Source organism: Pelodiscus sinensis, chromosome 16, assembly GCF_049634645.1.
Source record: "Pelodiscus sinensis isolate JC-2024 chromosome 16, ASM4963464v1, whole genome shotgun sequence".
Taxonomy (NCBI): Eukaryota; Metazoa; Chordata; order Testudines; family Trionychidae; genus Pelodiscus; species Pelodiscus sinensis.
Window position 1 is genome coordinate 8,360,267 of NC_134726.1, and position 20,322 is coordinate 8,380,588.

At 42.0% G+C, this 20,322-nt stretch overlaps 1 protein-coding gene across 4 annotated transcripts in view; it reads left to right on the forward strand.

The window, feature by feature from the left end:
• RBFOX1 (RNA binding fox-1 homolog 1) overlaps window positions 1-20,322 on the forward strand; it is a 2,643,423-nt gene that overhangs the window by 1,992,003 nt on the left and 631,098 nt on the right. For all 4 annotated transcript variants that reach the window (XM_014574331.3, XM_014574332.3, XM_014574335.3 and 1 more), the window contains one exon: window positions 4,735-4,776. In XM_014574331.3, the coding sequence (XP_014429817.2) occupies window positions 4,735-4,776 (42 nt within the window). The remainder of the gene's footprint in view (window positions 1-4,734; window positions 4,777-20,322) is intronic.

Consider the following 20,322-nt stretch of genomic DNA (forward strand, 5'->3'; position numbering starts at 1 on the left):
GCATGTTCCCGTCCGGTCGCAATTTTGAAATTCCACTAGCCCGAAGTAACTGCCCGCGGCTACATGTGGCAGTATAACGACAATTCGAACTAAGTCCTTAGTTTGAATTAACTGTTACTCCTCCTGGAATGAGGTGTAACAGTTAATTCGAACTAAGGACTTATTTCGAATTGCCATTTCACTGCCGCGTGGAATTTAAAACGGGCTAGTGGAATTTAAAAATGGCGACTGGACCGGAACATGCAAGTAAAGCCCAGGATATTTAAATACTGGGCTTCATTTGCATCTTGAAATGCCTACATTAGCCTCCCTAGTTCAAACTAGGGGGCTAGTGTAGACATACCCTTAGGGTGTGTCTACACAGCCAAGTTATTTCGGAATAACGGCCATTATTCCAAAATAACTATGTGAGCATCTACACAGCATTTCTGTTATTTTGAAATAATTTCAAAATAAGGGACAGCTTATTTCAACTTCTGTAAACCTCATTCTATGCAGAATAATGCCTTCTCTGGAGTAGCTTATTCTGAAATAACTGTACACTGTAGATGTTGCCTAAGAGTGAGATAACTAATGGTTGGACAAAGGGAGATTGTCAGAGAAATGGTGCAGAGGTGGCATTAGCACAAATATTGTGGACTGTTTACCCATCTATATAGTCATATTTTCAAAAAGGAGGACACTGTGGTATAATGGATAGAGCATGGGTCTGTGCTTCAGAAAACCTTAGTTTTACTCTTGGCTCTTCCGGTAGGTGATGTTGAACAAATCACTTACCCTCCCTCTACCTCAGTTTCCTCTTGTGTAGATTAATTATATACTTACCTCCTTTGGAAAGTGCTTTGTGATCTACTTAGTCCTATGTGAGAACTAGCTGCTATATTGATGGAGTCTGTTATGACATGGATGCTATGAACGCTTGCATGTGGAAATAATTGTATGTATATCTGTAATTCTAGATAGATTCAGTGAGACTATACAATGGGTAAAGTTACCCACTTGTGTTAATGTTGACTAAAATCATGAGTACTCAGTTTTTTACTTGGCATCATTTAGTGAAAATTGAAATGATAAAAAACGTAAAAAATCAAAAGAAAAAATTCAATTGCCCAGATTCATTCCAGACATTCTTAGAAACTTAGTTATATTTTATGAACAACATTAATAGATGCACCCAGTGTGTATTCATATCTTTAACAAACTCTCAAGATTTACATACATATATTTACAATGTAGTCTAATATAATTTTAACTACATGTATAATGAGAGTTGAAAGCACCAAGTCTGAAAAATTGAATAATTACTAACTCAGATTGCAGTGAGGGAGGTCCAGGTTGGATATTAGGAAAAACTATTTCACTAGTAGTGTTGTGAAGCACTGGAATGGGTTACCTAGGGAGGTGGTGGAGTCTCCATCCCTAGAAGTTTTTAAGTCCTGGCTTGACAAAGCCCTGGCTGGGTTGATTTAGTTGGGATTGGGCAGGGGGTTGGACTCAATGACCTCCCTGAGGTCTCTTCCAGCTATATGGTTCTATGATACTCTCCAACACATAAAAATGAGTAGTCCTGTGGCACCTTAGGGACTAACAAAGTATATAGTATCATGAGCTTTCATAGGCAAAACCTACTTTGTCAGATCAGATGAAAGTCACTTTAGTTGTACTTAATTTTACTCTTTGGGGGATGATTTGTAGATGGAGCCATGATTAATACCTTTCTCCTTGTAGTCTGCCATGTTAGAGAGACTACAAACATGTGAATAGATCTTTTTTGTGTAGTGTAATTTTCTTTCTGGTGTAGGGGATTTATTGCTGTACCTTTTCATAAAAATAAAGAACATTATGCTTTTTATTTATTAGGATTTTTCCATTGATAAGTGGAAAAAAGATTTTAGAATTTCATAAATACTTTGCTTTTGTTTGCTTTTGTTTGACATAGTGGTGTCCAAATGTACTCTGAACAAAGCATAAAGAAATGTCACTGCATATTTCTTTATTTAGTATCTTTATTTAGTGTCATGCAAGTAGTTGCGGGAAAAAAAACTACAGTGATTATGCTAAAAAGATAATGATATTCAGTAAGGTGGACAATTCCAACAGTTTTGAATTATTTTCAAAATAATTATTTGGTTTTTTTATTCCACAAAAACCAAACTTGATAAAACTATGTTGTACTACCTCTATGATGAAATAAAGGAAAGGGGAGAGGACAGAAGTCTTGTGGACTTGGACTTACATGCTCCTTTTAGCGGAATGGGTGTGAAGGGGCATAAGGAGTGTAGGTGACACCATCTTTTAGACATAAAAAGTTGGTGAGTACCAGTGATACTTCCCAGCTTTTCCTTGGAGTCATGATGGGACCCAGCAATAATAACCTTAACTTGGGTATTTCTGAAATTTGTAGGGAGAGCCTGCCACCAGTGCTTCACTGGCCTAGGCCTCAAAATTAATGATGGTTCTTGGCAACCTGTCAGAATGGAGAGAAACAGGAAGGAGAGGGATAAACCATCAGTTGCAATCAATTCTACCCATTTTCAGTACCCTCAGGAATAGATTCACACCACCCGCAGATGTAGAAGGGATCACAGGAATCTCCCCATTAATAATAGGTTTATTTGTATGGTGGTCTGTTAAAATATTGTCTTGTGCTACATGGAGTTGTAATGGGGGGGTGGTGTGGTCCATATTTACTACTTATAACAGAAAAAGTCCTGTCTTTCCTTCTCTCGGGGTATGTCTAGACTACATCCCTCTGTCGCCAGAGGGAAGTAAATTAGACATGCCAAAATTACTAATGAAGCGGGGATTTAAATATCCCGCACTTCATTAGCATAAAAATGTCTGCCACTTTTTGTCACCACGGAGCTTTGGCGACGAAAAGCGGTAGTCTAGACGCGGATCTGTCACTCAATAAAGCCTTTGATGACAGATCCTGTATATCTCGTTGTATGAGGCATTAGGGATCTGTCATCAAAGGCTTTAGTGAGCGACAGATCTGCGTCTAGACTACCGCTTTTCATCGCCAAAGCACCGTGGTCACAAAAAGTGGCGGTCATTTTAATGCTAATGAAGGAGGGATATTTAAATCCCCGCTTCATTAGCAATTTGGTATGTCTAATTTACATCCCTCTGGCGACAGATGGATGTAGTCTAGACATACCCTCGTAACCCTGGTCCACGCTACGGAGTTATTTCAAAATAACAAGTGAAGCATCCACACTACCAGACCCATTATTTTGAAATAAGGGACTGGTTATTTTGAAATAATTCCTGCTTTCCACGAGGGATAATACTTATTTTGAAATAGTTATGTCAAAATAGCAATAGTGTGGACACTCTGCTGCTGCTATTTTGAAATAACTACTCCCCAGAGTCATTCAGAGTAATTTCTCCCCAGTGCTTCCTGGGGCTCTAAGTCGAGGTAGCACATCCACATTAAGGGAACCTGCCTCCAACTAATTTTGTGGTTCCCTGTAGTGTAGACATGCTATTTCAAAATAAACTTAAAAAACAACAAATAGTCTGGTAGCACTTAAAAGACTAACAAAACTTGTGGATGGTATCATGAGCTTTCGTGGGCACAGCCCACTTCTTCAGATGACCGGAGTGTTGGATGTCCAGAACCAAAATAGTTATTTCAGGAGTTATTATTTCAAAATAAGTTAGTTCAAAATTAATTTTCTAGTGTAGACATGCCCTGAATTCATTTGACCTTTTAAAACGGTTTTAATATCGTGTTTCAGTGCAGTTAAAAGGAGAAAATGAACAGTTCCCAGAGGTAAAACACCTGGTTGGGACAAGATCAGCCATTGTGCCACTCATGGGCTGAAAGACGGGATATAGCTCCCTGCTTTCTCCTCTTCCTGGGTCCCCAGATCCTTCCCAGCCCCCTATTCCCCAGACCCCCAGCTCCCTCTTGTGTGCATGATCCTTTCTGTCCTGTCATTACCTGTTCATCTGAAAGAGGGGGCCCAGCCACCTTTCCTGTCCTAGCTATGCCACTTGACCAAGTTACCCCTTCCTTCTGAACCTTGCTGGTGCGAGGGGGGCGTAGGGGTGGAGAAATGTGCTAAAACTCAGAAGTGAGCTGAGACAAGGTGAGTAAGGCTGAGGAGAGCATACGCTCACTAGTTCCAGGTTTTATAATAGCAGGCCTGTAACCCCCATACTGGAATCTCTTAAATGCCTGGTATAGAAGAGTATGGAAGAATGACAGGCAGCTTTTTTCCCATATGTTTATGTTTAATAAAAGTTGCATCCTGTCATTTAATAGCCATTCATATGTCTGTCCTCATGTTTGCTGCTGTGTCCAGATCAATATGTGAATATGAGTTTATTGTTTACACCCAGAAGAACTATGGTGGTATTTTGTGGCAGCTATGCACTTTCCCTTATGTCACCAAAGAACAGTAAATAAGAAAATGAGACATTCTTCTTGATACAAATGTGCCCCCCACATTCACAATGCAATAAAACATCCTTATAAATTTTACTTTATTCTTTTCTGAACCTCATGCTAGGGGGATGCATGATGAGGCCGGGAGATGTAAGAGAAAAGTGTGATTCACTTAACTGCTACTACAAAAGTCCTTTTGTTTATCTGGAATATTTCACAATGCTCAAGACTGACTTTATTGTATTGTTTTTTCTTTTGCAGTTTGTACACCTATTTGCACTTTACCTTTCCAAAAAGCTATGATTTGTTTCAGTCTGTATATTTTTTTCTCCTTGTAGATTTCAAGACAACAGATGAGTTGTGAAAGAGAACAACTAAGGGTAAGTGCACCAATATGCAAAATGCTCTTCCTTGAGCAGACTCCTTTCTCATGTTGCCACAAAAGGTTCTCTTGAAAGATGGACTGCAGCTTCTGAGTTCAAGAGAAGAACATATTTATCTCAGCTAATTTACTATTGATTGTGTTGCTTAATATTGTATATATTATTATGAAGTACCACCATTACAGTCGGTATGGATTTTTCTTATATAATTTATTTAGATTTGGCAATGAATACTTTTTTCGAGAATTTGACACCCGGACACTTCATTTTTATGTATAAGATGAAGCCCTAGTAGCTGTAAAGGTCAAATGTCTCACAAACATTCCCCATTGTCAGGTTATTTGATATGCTAAGATATATATTTCTTCCATTGTGTATGCTACACCTGTTTTCAGATAAAAATTAGTGTCAAGATCAAGAGCAAATTTCAGAAGAGTTCAAGTATTATAGAATATGTGTTTGTTGTTGTTTTCTGGCATGTTCTCCCTTATACGCAAGTTGCTCTCTCTTTGTTTTGTTTTCTCCTTTAATGGAAGAATCTGATTTTCTTATGCATTTCCGTCTGTGCTGCATTTGAACTTTACCTGGGCAAATGCATCAACAGCTGCTTTTCCAGTAGCAATATGTTTATGCACAATTGATAGTACTTGTGTAAGCTGGTGTTAAAATGTGTACATATACAAGTATGAGTACTGGCAAACAGTGGAAAATCTAGTTTTTCCATGCCCTGTGTTAGGGTATTTCCTTGCTAAACCTATATTTATTATGAGTGGAGAGGCAACTTTGTAGCACAGGCTGTGTAAGACAATATATATTTCTTTTTATTTATTTGATTCTTTGTTTTGTTTTTAATATTTGGATGTAGAAAATACTGCCACCTTGCTTTTGTGGCCTTTAGACAAATACCTATCAGCCGCAGTTCAGAGCATAGTGTATAAATATAAACAAATATTCCATTTCTAATATGTGTTTCATTAATGTAAATGGCTGTTTCTTTTTAAGTTTTGTTGATTTTTTTTGCTGTTGAACTTTTTGCTTACTGGATTTTAACAATATGATCTTTCAGTCAGACATATCACAATTTTTAAAGAAGCAGATATGATAATCCAGCTCATTATGTTGTAGTCTGGAGGAATACTTTTTAATATTTGTTTGTGTGTATGGATAAATTACTAGTTCCTTGGTATTTATCTTTTTGATGTAAGGTGACTGCACTACTGTTAATATAGAGATTTAGGATGTATGAAAATGCTCTTTTTTGTCATTAGCATAGAAATGTTTCAATGGATCCTGTTGTTAAAGCTGAAAGATTGTTATGAGTTGTATGTCACTGGAGGAAGACTTCTTGGAAAGAAGTATTGCCATGAGAACAAAAAAAAGAAAAGATGTTTCCTTTTTATTATTAAACTGTCTTTTTTAAATTGAGGAAAGAGAGCAGAGAACTCTCAAAATCTAAGGAGGCAGGCCCCCAAATCTTTCATAAGTATGTGTATTTTTGTGTGATTGATGAGTAAAATGGTTTCTTCCAGCTTATTTTCCAGCATGTGTGATTTTTCAGATTATTTTATTTGCTACATCCAATTTAGAAAATAGTAGGATACATTTTTCTAACCAATCAATGTAAATAATGTATTAATTACTATATATGCCCCCACCCCACCCCTTTTCAAAAGCCCGTGAAGGATAACTATTCTGCCTATAACCAAATAGGTCTAGAGGTGACCTCCTTGCACACCTCTTTGAGATCACTTATGCCACTTGAGCTATTGGCTGCAGGGTTTGCTCAAGAACACAGTTGGCAGAGAAAAGGCGAGATCCTTCCCCACCCCATCTTAAGCGGGTTATCAGGATAGAAAAGTAGTGAAGTTCCCAAAGCTAGAGTAATGAAAACCAAACCCTTATTCCTCAAACTGGAGTACAGCGAACAGAAAGCCCCCCATCACTCGGAGCTGTTGGCTGAAATGTACCACAAGGAGGTATGTTGTAAGTACATAATGGACAGGACTGTTAGCTTCAAGCACACACATGCCACCCAGAACACAGTCATTGTTCTTCCCCTCCCCGCTCCAAACTTCCTTGGTATAAAATAGACTTATCTTATCCAGACACTCCCATTTCCTGGTCTGTAAGGATAGTCTGCCCTCATGCGGTCTCTGGCTGTCTCCCCTAGCTTCAGCGGCTGTCAGGGCCAAGTTCTTTCATCTGTCCTAGGATCCCTAAAGTTGACCAAATCTAGAAGGATGAGGGCATAGATTTCACAGCAGTTATTCCTGCATTGTGTCTTCAGTATTGATAAATGAGGGAGTTGGGGGGGGGGTCACTATCAGCCTTCTTATCTAAGTACTTTCCTGTCCTGCCTGAATTCAATCCTTTGTAATGATATACTAACCAATACAATAACAAACAAGTGGGTGAAAGATACCATCTTCATAAACTATTACATGCATCTTAAGTTAAAGTCCTGATGTCAAAGCATTGCTATAATTGATTTGTGCAAGGTAGTATGAAGAATGTTGTGTTGCCATTGTTAGATCAGAATACAGGCAGTCCCCGAGTTACACGTATCCGACTTATGTCGGATCCGCAGTTACGAACAGGGCCCGTCTCCCTGGTCTCCAGCAGACCAGGGAGAGGAAGCAAAGCGGCGGAGCATGCGGGCAGCGGACAGCCCAGACGCGTCTGGGCTGTCCGCTGCCCGCGTGCTCCGTGGCTTTGCTCTGCTTTGCTCCCCGTCTCCCTGGTCTGCAAACCAAGGGTACTCCACCTGGCGAGAGAGCAGTGATGTGCTCAGATTTTTTGGGCAGTTGTAAGAAAAGATGCTCCTATCAAAGCTTGATGATAAATCCAGATTGAGAATGGTAAATCTTGAGCTATTTGGCCATTTCCAAAGTAGGGAAATAGGTCATTCTCAAACACAGTAGCTAGCATATGTTTTAAATTTCTGTCTCCTCACATAAATAAACAAAATAAAAGAAGACATACAGATTGCCACTTTGATAACTTTTTCATGTGGTGTATCCCTGTTGCCCACTTTGTCCAATACCTTTTAGATTTTAAACAGAGAGCAGGGGCTTTCTGATCTCCTCTGCCAGTATAGTGCCTAACATAATGATACTCTGCTGCTGATCAGGCTTGTGGTACTCTCTCTATATATAAATGATACATAATTATAATCACTAAGCAGGATTGTGTGTCTGATCCATTCTGTACTAAAGAGCTAAATAAGGCATTGGCCACTAGTTAATGACTTAAAACAATTGTCTCTTCAATCTATTATCCAGGTCCTCTTGTGTGTTAATCTGTCTGCTGATTGGAAGTTAATGTTTATGATGTCTAAATTATTTAATTGAGATCTCTCTGAATCATAAACTCTACATGACTAGATGCAATGGAAACTAAAGGACTTCACATTTAACCCACAGTTAGTGGGGGGAGGGGTTCATTGATGCATATAGCATAGCAGTCCGACTTCTCAAAGCTTTTTCTGGTATGCCAAGTGTATATAAAGTTTGCAAAGCTATTGTGTCATTCTTTCAGTGGTCTCTATTAGCACTGTTCTTGTGTTCCTATATGCTAGCTTGAATATTCATGATTTCATAATACTATAATTTCTTATGTTGCTCAAATGTGGTACTGCTGGATCTTGATTGGCGCAGGGTAAAGTTGTATTAAGGGCTTTAAAATGTTGAAAAGTACTTTCTGGAAAAAAATCTAATTTCTGAGTTTTTTTCTCCATCCACATGATGAAAATGTATTTTTAGCATCTCTTCTAATAAAGGGTATGTCTACCCTACAGCGTTATTTTGAAATATCTTATTTCGAAATAAAAGACAGGACTATAGAGCACTTTAAAGACTAACAAGGTGGTTTATGAGGTGATGAGCTAATGATATTAGAGGTGATAATTGGGGAATATCATTAGCTCACAGACATTAACCTCCCCTCCTCATCCCCCCTCTGTTCTGAAATTTGATTTGTCCTTTTCATATGTGTTCACTTTTTTTGATTGTATCCCTATGGTCATGCCAATTTTCTTCCACAATTTGATCTGAGGAAGTGGGTCTGGCCCACGAAAGCTCATCATCTCATAAACCACCTTTTAGTCTTTAAAGTGCTGCACAGTCCTGACTTTTGTTTCAGCTAGACCAGACTAACACAGCTACATCTCTATTATTATTTCAAAATAGTTATTTTGAAATAGCTTATTTCAAAACAACGTGTCTAGACACAAAATGCATTTTGAAATAGCATTTTGCTATTTCGAAATAGCGCATCCACACTAATAGGATGCTGAATCGCATTTAAGGCCAGCTGGAACCAGTTCTGGCAGAGCATGAGTTACCTTGTGTGGCTGCTGCCTGAGGCTATCTGAGACCTGTGCTTAAAGGGACCCCCCAGACAGACGGTTCTAAGGTTTCCCTCCTTGCTTGCCTACCTTGCTGAGGGACAGCAAAGCATTTTTTTCTCTGTATGCTCTGGTTGCCCTCTCTCAGGACACCACAGCACTCTGCAGCATGGAGCCGGAGCTGTCCCTGGGTGCTCTGGTGCTTCTCTTGGATGTGTTGCTGCAAGCCTGGCAGCATGTTCTGGAGGTAGCAACAGTCTCCCTGGTGTGCCCCACTGGGGACTTGTGCCTCATTCTTCCCTCACGTCCTTCCACTTACCCGTCCCTAACCCCTCTTCCTGCTGTACAATAAAAGACACGTGTTCATTACAACAAATTCTCTTTATTGAACAAAACTGGAGGGGGGGGATGAAACTGAGGTGAGACTGGGGAAAGAAGATGGGAGAGGGGAAGAGGGAGGGAGGGTGGAGAGAGGGTGGGAGAGGGGAGGAGGGAGGGTGGGAGGAGGGAGCTGGCAGGGGATGCAAGGGAAGGAAGTGGGAGGAGAAGCTCAGGGCTCAGGGTTGGGGGTCTCACTGGCCCAACTGTCTCCCAGCACCATAGGTGCAGGGGCTTCAGCATCCCTGGGGGTGTGGTGGGGAGGAAGAAGCAGGAGGGAGAGGAGGAGGGGGAGGAGGAGCGGTAGCTGGGAAGGCAGCAAGCTCTGCCCCAAGGTCGATGACCACCCGGGGGGCACAGACCATCCTGCCCCCCAGAACGTAGTCCATGGCATCAAAATATAGGCAGGGGTCTGGATCTGCCCCTGGTTGGGAGCTGACCCCTGTGGCCCTGGCATATGCCTGCCGCAGCTCCTTTATTTACATATGAACCTGCTCCTGGGTTCGCATGTGGCCTTTGGTGGCCAGGCTGGCAGCCATCCACCTGTAGATGGTCGCGTTCCTCCATTTAGGGTATGTCTAAACTACATGCCTCTGTCGACGGAGACATGTAGATTAGACAGATCGGCAGAGGGAAATGAAGCCGTGATTAAAATAATCGCGGCTTCATTTAAATTTAAATGGCTGCCCCGCTCTGCCGATCAGCTGTTTGTCGGCAGATCGGGGCAGTCTGGACTCGCCGCGCCGACAAAGAAGCCTTTCTTGATCGGCACAGGTAAATCTGGTTTCACGAGGCATACCTGTGCAGATCAAGAAAGGCTTCTTTGTCGACGCGGCACGTCCAGACTGCCCCGATCTGCCGACAAACAGCTGATCGGCAGAGCGGGGCAGCCATTTAAATTTAAATGAAGCCGCGATTATTTTAATCGCAGCTTCATTTCCCTCTGCCGATCTGTCTAATCTACATGCCTCTGCCGACAGAGGCATGTAGTCTAGACACAGCCTTTGTGTGGAGATCATGGACATTGGAGGCATCCCCCCAAACCTGAATTAGGTCCCTGATCTCTGCACTGAACCAGGCAGGTGGCCGCTTTCCCGGACTCTGTCAGGCTCCTGGGAGTTGGCAGACTGGTCCTGGGGAGAGGTGGAGGGCTGGGTGGCAGCGGGTGGATGGCTCATGCTGGGGCCACTGGATCAGGGGTAGTGACTGCTGGCTCTGGGCTGGCAGGCTTGGAGCTGGCACAGGCACTGTGGCCAGAGTCAACCCCTTTAAGGGCTCTAGGGAGGGGAGAGGGAGAGGAGTGTTCTTGGTTGTGCCCAGAGTGGGCAGAAGGGCACTCTGGTTAGGGCTGGAGGCCCCTTATTTTGAAATAAGTATCTACAAAGCATCTGCACACTTTCAAAATTGGTGCTATTCCTCGTAGAATGAGGTTTACCAATTCCAAAATAAGCCCTCTGCTATTTTGATTTCATTTCAAAATAGCGGTTTAGCTGTGTAGACGCTGGTAAAGTTATTTGGAAACAAGGGCTGTTATTTCGAAATTACTTTGCTGTGTAGACATACCCCAAAACAATAATGTTATCCAGTCATTCCCTCCCTTTTCTGTTTTATATTTCCCCAATCCTGATATTTAAGCCCCTTATCAGTGAGAGATTTCTGTCTTCCTTTCTGTTAGTACTACACCTCACCACAGCCACTGTGTGTTTTATGGCTTAACGGATGCTTTTGTGGAGCTGAATTTAATTCTAATTCTGATGCTCTGAAAATTGTCTGTGAAAAACACAAACCTCACAGCTTGCTCAAAATCATTTAAAAAATCTATTTCATCTCATAATTGTGCCTGAAAAGTCAGGCTTTGAAACATGAATCATACAACTTATTTAAGGCTGAGAAGAAGCTTAGGATCACAGCCTTAGGTAGAAATAAGCTGTAATTTATAAACCTATAAAAAGTACTGTGACTGCCTCAAAAGTCTGTCTGCTGCTTCTAATGAACTGCTTCTCACTGTTGCAATTTTAACATGGGGTTACTATTTTTATCAGAGCCTAATGACCTTGTTTAAACTAAAATCCTAACGTAAAGCTCACTAGGTTTTCCCCAGCCTTCCCTTTTACTAAGAGGCAATCATTTTCTATTATAAATTGTACATAATTTTTAAAGTTTTGTATTATATTTTGAGCATGAATTTGGGCGTCTATGCTAGTGCATTTGATCCTTTTGCAGTAATACTTTATGAGCACTGTAAAATGAGCCTGGAATGGTTTTAAACCCTTATGTAGGAGGGTTTATTAATGTGCTTTTCTGTGAATACCAATGAAATCTAATGGTAAATGGTATGATTAAGTCTCATGATCTTAAATCTTGGGTGACCTAATTGTGACTCCAGCTAACAACATTCTTTGCATGCATTTGTTATTGGAAAACATTATATGCAATCATCAGTTCCTTCTGAGATCTGGAAGATATTGGAAGCACAGAGCCCCACTACTACCACACTTTTGAACAGAGAAAAACAACATTGGATGTGGTCATTGATGGGTCTTGTACTATTTTTTCTAATGTTTAAACAGGAAATAAATAAAAACAGGAACATGCACTCAAAGGCATATTACAGAAGTATAAAGATCCTACCCCTTGAGAAGTGCATGTGTGTTCAAGGTGGGAATTTAGAGGTATATGTTATTCACACTGAAATGTGCATGAGAATAGTTTGCAATTCTCATTTCTGTATTACATACCCTGCAATGCTCACTCATTGCATCAGCATGCCACCTTGCTATTGGGAGGGGAATGCTCAGATCTGAGCTCCAGTTTTCAGGGATCGTGCTAAACATTTAACATCATTTTAATATTGTATTTGTTGTGCATTTTCCTGTATGAACTGGATGTTAGGACATAGAAACTTTGAACTAAGTTAGATGCCCTCAGTTATGCATTATCTCTTGAGTTCACCTAACTTAGATGTGCAAATACCTAATGTTCATATGTGAATTGCGCATTAAACAGGCCTCTTAGTTTGCCATATGTATTCCATCAATGTACCAGATGTCTTACCCTTTCTGTTTGTGGGGGTGATTTTTCCCCTACATAGATGAAGTCAGCCTTTACCTAAGGGTCCCTCTCCCACCAGTAGTGTTACTCAGATGGACCCCCCCACACACTCACACTCCCATTACCTGCACATGGCTCAATCCTATTGCAGGACTAAGGCCTAATTGGGTTTTCATTTACATCACACTTGCTAGGTACCCATGAGCAGTAGAACAGGAAAGATGAAATCCTGGCCTTTTTGGAGTTTTGCTACTAACTGAAGACCATAATTTTGCCCCCAGCCTTTAGAGCACCTGAATAGTTTTTGAGGCTCTTATCAGCTTTCTAGCTATGCTCCACTCTCAGGGTATGTCTACACTACAAAGTTAATTCAAAATAACAGCAGTTATTTGGAATTAACTTTAATAGCGTCTACACAGGCAAACTGCTATTTCGAAATAAATTCAAAATAGTAGAGCCCTTATTTCGAATTTGGTAAACCTCATTCTGTGAGGAGTAATGCCAAATTCGAAATAGCTATTTCGAAGTAAGTGCGGTGTAGACACTTAATTCGAAATAGGGGGTCCTCCAGCCCTTCCCAGGGAGCCCTGGTGGCCACTCTGGGCACAACCAGGAAAGTTTACTCTCCTCTCCCCCAGCCCGGAGACATTAAAGGGGTAGATCCTGGCCAGAGTGCCTGTGCCAGCTCCAAACCTTCCAGCAGTGGGCACCGGGGCCCTTGACCCAGTGGCCCCAAAACATGAGCCAACAAGCCACTGGCAGCCAGCCCTCCACTGCTCCCCCAGGAGCAGTCTGCCAGCTCCCAGGAGTCTGACAGGGGCTGGAGAAGGCAGGCGCCTTCCTGATCCAGGGTGGAGATCATGGACCTTATTCAGGTTTGTGGGGGATGCCCTGAACGTTCATGATCTCCGCACTAGATGGAGGAATGTGGCTGTCTATGGCAGGATAGCTGCTAGCCTGGCCACCAAAAGCCACATGCGAACCCAGGAGCAGGTTAGCATGAAAGTCAGGTTGGTCCAGTGAGACCCCCAACCCTGAGTCCTGAGCTTCCCCTCCCCCTTCTTCCCCTTGCTTCCCCCTTCCAGCTCCCTCCTCCCAGGTTTCCCCTCCCCTCTCCCACCTCCTTTTCCCAGTCTCCCCAGAGGTTCATCTCCCCTCTCCCCTCCAATTTTGTTCAATAAACCCAGTTTCTATTTTTGAACATACATGTCTGTTATTTGACATCAGGAAGGGGGGCTAGGGAAGGGTAAGTGGAAGGATGTGAGGGAGGAATGGGGCATGAGCCCCCGGTGGGGAGTACCGGGGAGTCTCTGAGGTGGACGCTTTCCCTCAGGGCCTCTTGGATCCTAACAGCCCCCTGATGGACCACCCCAGCTGACAACCTGTAGCAAGTGCAGCCGGGCTGATGGCAACGACCCCATGAGACACACCAGCGTGCCCAGGGGCAGCTCTGGCTCCATGTGGCCGAGTGCTGTGGTGTCCTGAGTGTGGGCACTCAGGGCACTCCAAGACAGGACTGCTTTGCTGTCCCTCATCGAGGTAGACAAGCAAGCAGGGAACCCTGAGAACTGTCTGTCTGGGGTGGGAGGTAGGGTCCCTTTAAGCACGGATCTCAGTTAACAGCACCACACACTAAGTCCTAACCTGATGCCCTGCCGGCACTGGTTCTGGCCAGTCTTAATTTCGGTTCAGGGGCCATTCATTGTGGATGTGCTATTTCGAAATAGTTTTTGTGTATAGATGCATTATTTTGAATTAGTTTAATTTGAATTAGCTTAATTCGAATTAACTATTTCAAATTAAGTTAATTTGAAATAGCACTGTAGTGTAGACATAGCCTCAGACTCTATAGCTATGATGTCTCTTGAAGTTTCCAGGGCCTACAGCCAGAGCTATCCAGTTCAGTGTACAATAAGGAGAGTTTTTGACAGTGTTTTCTATCATTTTCAGCTTGGCATTTTCTTCCTCGGGTGGCAATGTGCCTGGAGTGTCATACATGTGTTCTGGTTTACAGCCTCCAGGAGTTTTCTAATGGAGGGTTCTTGAGATGCTAAAGTGGATGGAAGGGGGGGAGTTTATGCATATTCTTTACTTAGTGGCTTGTCAGAGAGGACTCTACAAGTTTAATTTGTAGCATCTTCTCTTTTTTGCCTACTCTCTGGCAATTCAGAAATTCAGGGTCAGCTGCTTTGGGGTAAATGCTTTTCACATGTTTATATTGCAATGTGTAAAACAATATAGAGCTCCGGCTATGTCTGAAGGTTGGCCTCCTCTTCTTAAATGTCTTCATTTTCAGTGTTCAAACCCCTCATTTCCACAGACAGCTCCCTGCATACAGGCCCTTGTCTCCTTCAAGTGGCTCTTGTCAGGAGGTGTCTTTTAAAAAACAATCCCACATTGGTTTGTAGAAGCCCACTTTCAGAAGCAGTGTGAGACTGACTGTTTTGGGACAACAGAAGTAAGGGTATTCTGAGTCTTATGTCTGCTCTGGATTCAGATTCTTGGCAAGAATAAGATAGCTCTTAAATAGTCATGCTCATCTAGACAGTTAACTTCTGCACAGACTTCAAGAGAGTTTTCTGGTGTCTAGAACACAACCAAAGTGTAAAACCAGTGATCTCCTGACAGTCTTCCAAAATTAACAAAACAAAGCAAAGCAGAAATGCTTTTTCTCAGGAGGCGTCTGTACAAAAAGTTACATTACTGAAGTGTACAACTGAGCTACAGTTATTTGAAAAGCTACAAAGATGCAATCTAGTTACACACTCTCTTTATTGACATGGAAAATGTTCAGTTTCTCTACGTTGAAATGACATTTCTCTGATAATGAAGTTGTCTTTAGTTCATCTTCCAGAGGTTGTGTTGGGAGAATGGTAGTGACCTGTCCATGATTGCCATCTTTTTTTTATTACTATTACCACGTGAATTACTGGTGATGTTCACTTGTTACTGTCATACTTCTGAAATGCTTCTCCCTTTTTAGTTTATTCCTGTCTATCAGAAAAAAAAATCAGGAAGTACTATAAAAAGTAATATAGTCTGTCTATTTTCTGTTAGCTTTACCCTACTGGAATTCTATAGGACCCCAAGAAACAGAGTGAGCTTTTCAAAGACTTTTCTTTCTTCTCCCTGAAGCTTCAAATATTGGCTCTTTCTGGTAAATAATGTATCATACCTTCAAGTTTCCATCCTTGATTGTAGAGCAGGACACACAAAGTGGGTCATAGCTAGAGTGAAGTACATTCAGACTTCCTTTTTAATTAGTAAGACACACCAAACACAGCATCAGTTTATGGAATCATTCTTAATGGGAAGTAATTATGAATATTTTTGTACAAATTCTAGCTTTAATTTTACATTGAAAGACTCTAGCTCTGTATTTAAATTGCTAATGCAGAGGACTGACCTATGAAATAGTTAAAGAAAAAATAGCTTGTAAAATAGGTTATTTTTATGAAAAAAATTTCAGTGAGGGGAGTACTATGATGTCGCAGAACTTCAGGAGCAAAATGTAATCAAATCAGTGACAAAGTGTGTGCTTTTTTGCATATCTCAAAGACATATAATTTCATTCTTATTAAAAAGAGATTATCTTATCTAAATTGCATAAGATTTCCTCAGAGGGGTAGCCATATTAGTCTGTATCTGCAAAAATAATGAGGAGTCCTTTGGCACCTTAGGGTATGTCTACACTGCCACCCTAGTTCGAACTAGAGTGGCTAATGTAGGCATTCGAACTTGCAAATGAAGCACAAGATTTAGACGTGCCCTCAAATGTGCTAAAACAAAGGAGCTCGTGGTTCAGATGCCTACCTATGTCTGTCTAACTGTGGCCCTGAGAAATCTCCATCAATTTGTGAAGAAAATAAAACATTGAAGGCCAAATTCTGCCACTGTTTCCACCTTCAGTGCCTTATGCCATGCGCCATCCTGATGCTTAAAATATGACCAAAGCAGAGACATGTGTCAAAAATAAGAGGAGTTAATGTAGAATTACCATTAAAATATTAATTTTCATTATCCTCAGACCTGCATCTCCAAATTGTTGAAGTGTTATGAATGTGTAAAAAGAAAAAATAATGCTTTGCTATGTAGCCTTGATACCCTCCCTCAAAATCTGTTTCATAACTTCAATAGTTTGGTATTTCAGAATGCATTTACTGTGCCTCGGATATAACTAGGTTTTCATATCAAATTATTTGGCTGATGCATCTTCAGAGCTACACATGACAGCTGCTTCCCAAAGTGTGGGTTGGGAGAAGGTAAACCCATTAAAACAAAAGGTGTGGAAATAATAACTCAAAGGAGTTGGTGAAGAAATCCCTCTGAATCCAAATGTATCATCGTAATACTCTGAGCCTCTATCAGAGGGTTATGAGAGTTCCCTTGGTATAGTCAATTGGTTGAAACAATGATTGAGATACAGCTCATGTTTAGATGCCAGGGCTTCCCAGAAGGAAAAAGAAACTAAAAACAAAGTACTTGTTAGGTCAAAAAATATGAACTAGCCAAGAACAGTTCTGCCCTAAAGAAGTTAACCTAGGAGCTACAGGAAATAAGCTAATGATGTCCTACTGCAAAACATCTACAGCATGTTCTTGGTGAGAAATAATGAAATGAATGGGATCTCTGTGCAGACTGATTTTTTGCTTGAATTTCATTACACATTTTCTGAACACAAATGATATCTCTGTTGTATTTTTGATGTGGTTTTGTCTCAGTGTGTCTGAGTCACTGGATGATTGTTTTAAAGTTTGCAAATCAGTAAGTCATGTTTTATTTTGATTTCCTTCACTGTTAAAAACAGAAAACAAAAACACCCTCCTCCAAACTACAGTAGTATCAGCAGTAGCCGAAAACAACAGTTTATTAAAGCAGTTCAGCCTTTGGGGTAGTTGCTGTAGAAAACTAGTTTGGGGTTGTGTTTTGTTTTTGTTTAAATAAAGGCTATGTATTTTCATAACTGAGTCTTATATCAAGCAGAAGATGGCTATCATCAAAGCCATGAAAACAGATGAATTTTGGATTAAAAATTAGTTTACTCAAAGATAACAGCTATGCCACACCTCATATACTTCATAACCATGCAGAAAAGTTTCTATACATCCTTATAACTTTACTTATCCTTTTGCTATAGCTAGACATCTGTATACAGAATTATAATGTACAATATTTTTTATGCTGCTTCAGGGGGTATCTGAGTTAGTCTGTATAGGTTAACTAAAAAAACAACAGAGTCTGGTAGCACTTTATAGACTAACAAAACATGTAGATGGTATCATGAGCTTTCATGGGCACAGCCCACTTCTTCAGATGACAGGCGTGTTGGATGTCTAGAAACAAAATAAATAGGGGAGACAGGAGGGGGCGTGGAAGAAGTGAAAATTGGGAGGGAGGAGCAGGAAAAGGCAGTGGGTAAAAATATATATCAAGGGAAAGCCGCCATTATAGAAGATAATGATATTTATATGTTGAAATATGCATTATGCTAATCTCTCAGGCTTGGTCTACACTAGACCAGGCAAGTCATCTTAAGGTACACCATCCTGATATGCAAAATGCATGGCTGGATTTGGCTTACCTTAAGCTGAGCTGCTACAGCATCTATGCTACCGGAGGCCGATGGGAACATGTGCTGCTGTTGGCTTCCCTTACTCCTTACAGAATGAGGAGTACAGGACACCGGTGGGGACTGCCTCAGCATTTGATTTTGGGGATCTACACTAGCCCCACTACATCAAACACTAGAATATTGACCTCTGGAGGGTTGATCTTCTCTGTAGTGTAGACATGCCCTCACAGTTTTAATGAAAAGGTTGTAATACTAATCCAGCAATATAGTTCTCACTAGTGTATTTGAGGAATTGAGTGGATAAAGTTAGTGTGAAATTCACGTTATGCTTGAACATAAAAATGATGAAGACGATGACACTTAAAAAAGAAACACTGCGGCCAGAATTAGAGTAGGTGGAGTTATTGAAACTTGAGCCCTCATGGGCAGCTGCTAAAATTGAATATAAGGTTTAGCAAGAGTCCATTGTTTAAGAAAATTATGGTGCCTGATGTTAGCAGAGATCAAAAAGAAAACAGTAGGCTAGATTCTTGGCACCGGTATCGCTTTTTTCCCCTCGACTTTCAAAGCTGAGGCAAGGTTTGGACTCTGTGTTTCTTATAGCAGTATGATGCCTTTTTGCATGCAAGGCATTTAATGGGAGCTAGACAAAATGTAAGGTGCCCTGTGGGCTGGAGAATCAATGTAACAGTGCCCACTCTGGCCAGGTGGAGCATTGCGCCAGAGTCCACACATTCTGGTGAGGCAGTCAGTTTCCCTTGCCTGAGTCCGTTGCATGGTGTGAGTGTTCTCCTTATTCCTGGTGGGGTCAGTTATCCCTGGTGCCCAGGAGGTCTGAAAACTGCCTCAGGGTATGTCTACACTACAGCGCTAATTCAAACTAAGTTAATTCAAACTAAGCTAATTCGAACTAACGCATCCAGACTAAAAAATTAGTTCGAATTAGCGTTTTGCTAATTCGAACTAGCATGTCCACATTAAGTGGACCCTGAACCGGGGTTAAGGATGGCCGGACGCAGTGCAGGCAGGGCATCAGATGAGGACTTAGAGCGTGGAGCCGCTGCCTCAGGCTAGCCGAGGGCTGTGCTTAAAGGGACCTGACCCCTACCCCAGACAGACAGTTCTCAGGGGTGCCCCGCTTGCAAAGCAGTCCTGTCTTGGAGTGCCCTGAGTGCCCACACTGGGCACATCACAGCACTCAGCCATCAGACCGGCTGCACTTGCCGCAGGCTGCCATCTGGGGAGAGGCGGCAATTGGGGAGCTGCAGGAGAGCTTTCACCCCTAGAAGCCCGCAGAGCCAGCCCAGTCCTCCCCATCAGGGGCTCGTACCCCATTCCTCCCTCACCTCCTTCCACTTATCCTTCCCTAGCCCCCCTTCCTGATGTACAAAATAAAGAAAACGTGTGGTCAAAAATAGAATCTCTCTTTATTGAACAAAACTCGGGGAGACTGGGAAAAGGAGGTGGGAGAGGGGAAGAGAGAGGCTGGGAGAGGGGAGGGCAACTAAAATGATCAGAGGTTTGGAACAGGTCCCATATGAAGAGAGGCTAAAGAGACTGGGACTTTTCAGTTTAGAAAAGAGGAGACTGAGGGGGGGATAGGATAGAAGTCTATAAAAGCATGAGTGGGGTGGAGAGGGTGCATAAAGAAAAGTTCTTCATTAGTTCCCATAATAGAAGGACTAGAGGACACCAAATGAAATGAATGGGTAGCAGGCTTCAAACTAGTAACAGAAAGTTGTTCTTCACAAAGCAAAGAGTCAACCTGTGGAACTCCTTGCTGCAGGAGGCTGTGAAGGCTACAACTAGAACAGAGTTTAAAGAGAAGTGAGATAAAGTGATGGAGTTTGGGTCCATGGAGTGGTATTAGCCAGGGGGTAGGAGTGCTGTCCCTGCCCAAAGTTTGTGGAAGGCTGGAGAGGGATGGCACGAGACAAATGGCTTGGTCACTGTCTTTGGTCCATCCCCTGCAGGGTCCCTAGGGTTGGCCGCTGTCGGCAGACAGGCTACTGGGCTAGATGGACCTTTGGTCTGACCCAGGACGGCCATTGTAAGCTCAGGGCTCAGGGTCGGGGGTCTCAGTGGACCACCTTGATTTTCATGCACACCTGCTCCTGGGTGGCCAGGCTGGCAGCTCTCCTGCCCTAGACAGCCACTTTCCTGTGTCTAGTGCGGAGGTCGTGGACGAGGTCCACGA